This window comes from Theobroma cacao, chromosome 10 (genome assembly GCF_053813885.1).
Source record: "Theobroma cacao isolate CCN51 chromosome 10, ASM5381388v1, whole genome shotgun sequence".
Classification (NCBI taxonomy): Eukaryota; Viridiplantae; Streptophyta; class Magnoliopsida; order Malvales; family Malvaceae; genus Theobroma; species Theobroma cacao.
Window position 1 is genome coordinate 25,458,097 of NC_142648.1, and position 3,707 is coordinate 25,461,803.

At 32.3% G+C, this 3,707-nt stretch overlaps 1 protein-coding gene across 1 annotated transcript; it reads left to right on the forward strand.

Annotated features, from left to right (window-relative positions):
• Positions 1 to 356: 356 nt before the first annotated feature.
• Positions 357 to 2,477, forward strand: LOC18587215 (cytochrome P450 83B1-like). Its single transcript, XM_007010915.3, has 2 exons — positions 357 to 1,262; positions 1,756 to 2,477. The coding sequence occupies exons 1-2, from the start codon at positions 372 to 374 to the stop codon at positions 2,371 to 2,373; spliced, it is 1,509 nt and encodes a 502-aa protein (XP_007010977.3). The 5' UTR covers positions 357 to 371; the 3' UTR covers positions 2,374 to 2,477.
• The last annotated feature ends 1,230 nt before the right edge of the window (positions 2,478 to 3,707 follow it).

Genomic DNA, 3,707 nt, shown 5'->3' on the forward strand with positions numbered 1-3,707 from the left:
CTAAGGCATTGCATATATGTGCGAGCACAACTTGGTTAGCAACAAGTCTTCTTCGTTTGTGACCTCAACGAAGAATACATTTATATATTGACTATCTTTGTTTAATACATATATATTGCATGAAGAAATTAAAGCCCCAAGCACGTCTTTTTACTTGATTTGAATTATTAGTATGTGTAAAAGTCTTGAATTTCACAAACGATGACATCTGTCCTTTGTTTGGTACGTGTAAATGACAAGCACAACTTGAATTGTTGATTCTTAAAATGTTTCCTTCTCAAGAATGATGTAAAATGTTTGCACCTAAGTCTATATAAAGGGGACTTTTTCCTCTGGATTTTCACAACTTTGAGTGAATTACTAAATTAGGAATGCAGAAATTTACAATGGGATTGTTGCCTTTCTTTGTTATTCTAGCTCTCCCTATCTTGGTTCTTTTCTTTCTCAGAAAACATAAACGCAGTCCCCCTGGCCCCCTTGGTCTTCCCTTGATAGGTAACTTACTCCAGCTTGCTAGTTCACCAGCCCCTCATATCTATCTTTGGAAGCTTTCTCAAAAATATGGTTCTTTAATGTCTTTGCAACTTGGTCTAAGACCAACTCTAGTTTTTTCTTCAGCAAAAATGGCCAAAACCATCTTGAAAACTCATGACCTTGATTTTTGTAGTAGGCCTCGTTTCCTTGGCCAGTACAAGTTGTCTTACAATGCCTTAGATCTGGCCTTTTCACCTTATAATTCTTATTGGAGAGAGATTAGGAAAATTTGTGTCGTTCATCTCTTTAATCTTAATAGAGTGCTATTTTATCGTCCGATTCGAGAAGACGAAATTGCTCGCATGATCAAAAAAATATCCAAATCATCTTATGATTTGAAACCAATCAACTTGAGTGAGTTGCTGATGTATGTTACTAGTACAATAACTTGTAGAATAGCCTTCGGCAAGAGGTATGATGATGAAGATAGCGAAAGAAGTAGATTTCATGGGTTGCTTAATGAAACTCAAGCCATGTTTGGAAGCTTTTTTGTTGCTGACTATTTCCCTTTCATGGGTTGGGTTGATAGACTCTCAGGATTACACGGTCGTCTTGAAAAAAATTTCAAAGACTTTGATATATTCTATCAAGAACTTATTAATGATCATCTTGACCCTAATAGACCAAAATCAGAGCAAGAAGATATTATTGATGTTTTACTACAAATTTGGAAGGATCGCGTATTTCAAGTTGATCTCACTTTTGATCACATAAAAGCTGTGCTAATGGTTCGATCTTCACACTAACATTTACTTTGGTTTTTTGAAAGTAACTATTATATGCAATCTATGATCTTTTAAAAAATGATTATTTTCATCATTGATTTAAAATTTTCATATTTATCCATCTGTAATGTTTTTAAATTATTTCAAATCCATCCTTCCACTAGTCAATTGTTGAAATCATTGTGCAATTTGACACATCTCATGAATATGTCCACATGGATAAATCCATCAACAATTCAAATGCATGTGGCACTTATGTGTTAAATTCCATGAAGAATCTATTGACCATTGACTGATGGAAAGATGGATTGATTTAAAATAATTTAAAAAGGTTACAAGTAATTAATGTGAAAAATTTAGGTCAAGGATGAAAATTATACATTCTTAAAAGGTCTGGGATTGCAGATAAAATTTACTTGATTATTTATTGTTATCATTTATTTTCTAACTTCATAGTAGGAATAAAACCTTATGCAATTTTTTACTTTTTATGCAGAATATGTTTGTTGGAGGAACTGACACTAGTGCTGCAACAGTGATTTGGGCCATGACTTTTCTACTGAAGAATCCTAGGTCTATGAAGAAAGTTCAAGAGGAAGTCAGAAATTTGATTGGAAATAATGATTTTGTAAATGAAGATGATATTCAAGATTTGCCATATCTTAAAGCTGTGATAAAAGAAACATTTAGATTGCAACCAATAGCTCCGTTATTATTGCCACGAGAAACAATTAGGAAGTGTGATATTGACGGGTATGAAATACCTGCCCAAACACTAGTTTTTGTCAATGCATGGGCTATAGGAAAAGATCCTGAAGCTTGGGAAAACCCCAATGAGTTCTATCCTGAGAGATTCATTGGTAGCTCTATTGATTACAAAGGTCTAGACTTTGAGCTCATACCATTTGGTGCTGGTAGAAGGGGTTGTCCTGGAATACATATGGGAATTGCAACTGTGGAGCTTGCTCTTGCTAATCTTCTTTGCAAATTTGATTGGGAAATGCCGGCTGGGATGAACAAAGATGACTTAGACTTTGATGTGATACCTGGTCTTGCTATGCACAAAAAAAATGCTCTTTGCCTTGTGGCTAGGAAGATTAATATTTTGATTTGATGTATGTAAGATTAACTTATTTGGTTGCTTGCTATTGTTGGAGTGTGTGTCAATTATGTATTGTGTTCGAAAATATCTTCTCACTTAGAGAAATTCCTAAGAAATTTATCTCTTTTTAAACTTTCAAAAAAAAAATCTCATTATCGAGATTATCATTCAAATTTTATTTTGAATATGAGAATATTTATGATGAGTATGATATGCGAGGATGATGACTGTTATGAAATTCAATTTATTAAATACAAACTAAGATCGTTTATTAACAATATTCGTTAAGTTTTCCCATATTTCTAGTAAAACTCAAGAATGCACTTTCACCTAGAGAATTTTTCGAAAAACTTATCTTTACAAACTTCATGCAGAGATCTCATCATTAGGACCATTGCTCGTATTTTAATGCATGCATTTCAATGAAATGCAAATTCATAATTAATTATTATAATTGACAACCTTTTATCGAAGCCATTTCTCGGATCCTCCCATTATTCTAGTAAAATTTAAAAATATCCTCTCACCTAGAGAATTCCTCAAGAAGACTTATCCTTACAAGCTTCTCAAAAAAATCTCATCATCGTGTTGACAATTGTTGACAGAATAAGTATCATATGGTATGATGCACATTACAATTTATTAAATACGAATCAAAGTCTTTTATTGAAAACGTTTTCCGAATCCTTTCATCTTTCTAGTAAAATCTAGAAACGAATCCTCACCTAGAAAATCTCTCAAGCAAGTTTATCCTTACAAACTTCCCAAGAAGGTCTCATCATGGGGAGACATCTTTTGTTTTAAAACATATAATATATCATGATGTAAATTTCGGTTTATTTAATACAAAAAACAACCTTTAGTTGAAAGCGTAGCTTGAATCCTCCCATCTTTCTGGTAAAATTAAAGATTGTTCTTTCACTTATAGAGTTTCCCGAGCCTCTTAAGAATCTCGTCATTAGAGTCATCTTTTGTTGCACAACAATATTTACCCAAAAATGCATGACATCAATATTTATGCATGAGTAATAATGAATAATAATGATATGAAAATGGTTAAAAAGGTTATCATTTTATATTTTTATATTATCTTTATGCTTATATTTTTGTACTATTATTATCATCAATTAACCTTAAAGTTATTTCAAATCCCTTTATACGTACTAACTTAAGTTAAGAAAAAATAAAATATTTCTACACATATATATTTCTTAAGCTTCTCTAAACTATTTTTTATACATATATTTCCTATGATGCGTATTTACTTTGTCGTAACGTGCGGGTCCGGAAACCCGATAGCCAGACGAGAGTAAAAACTCTAAAAAATTAGGAGTCGCCACCAATCT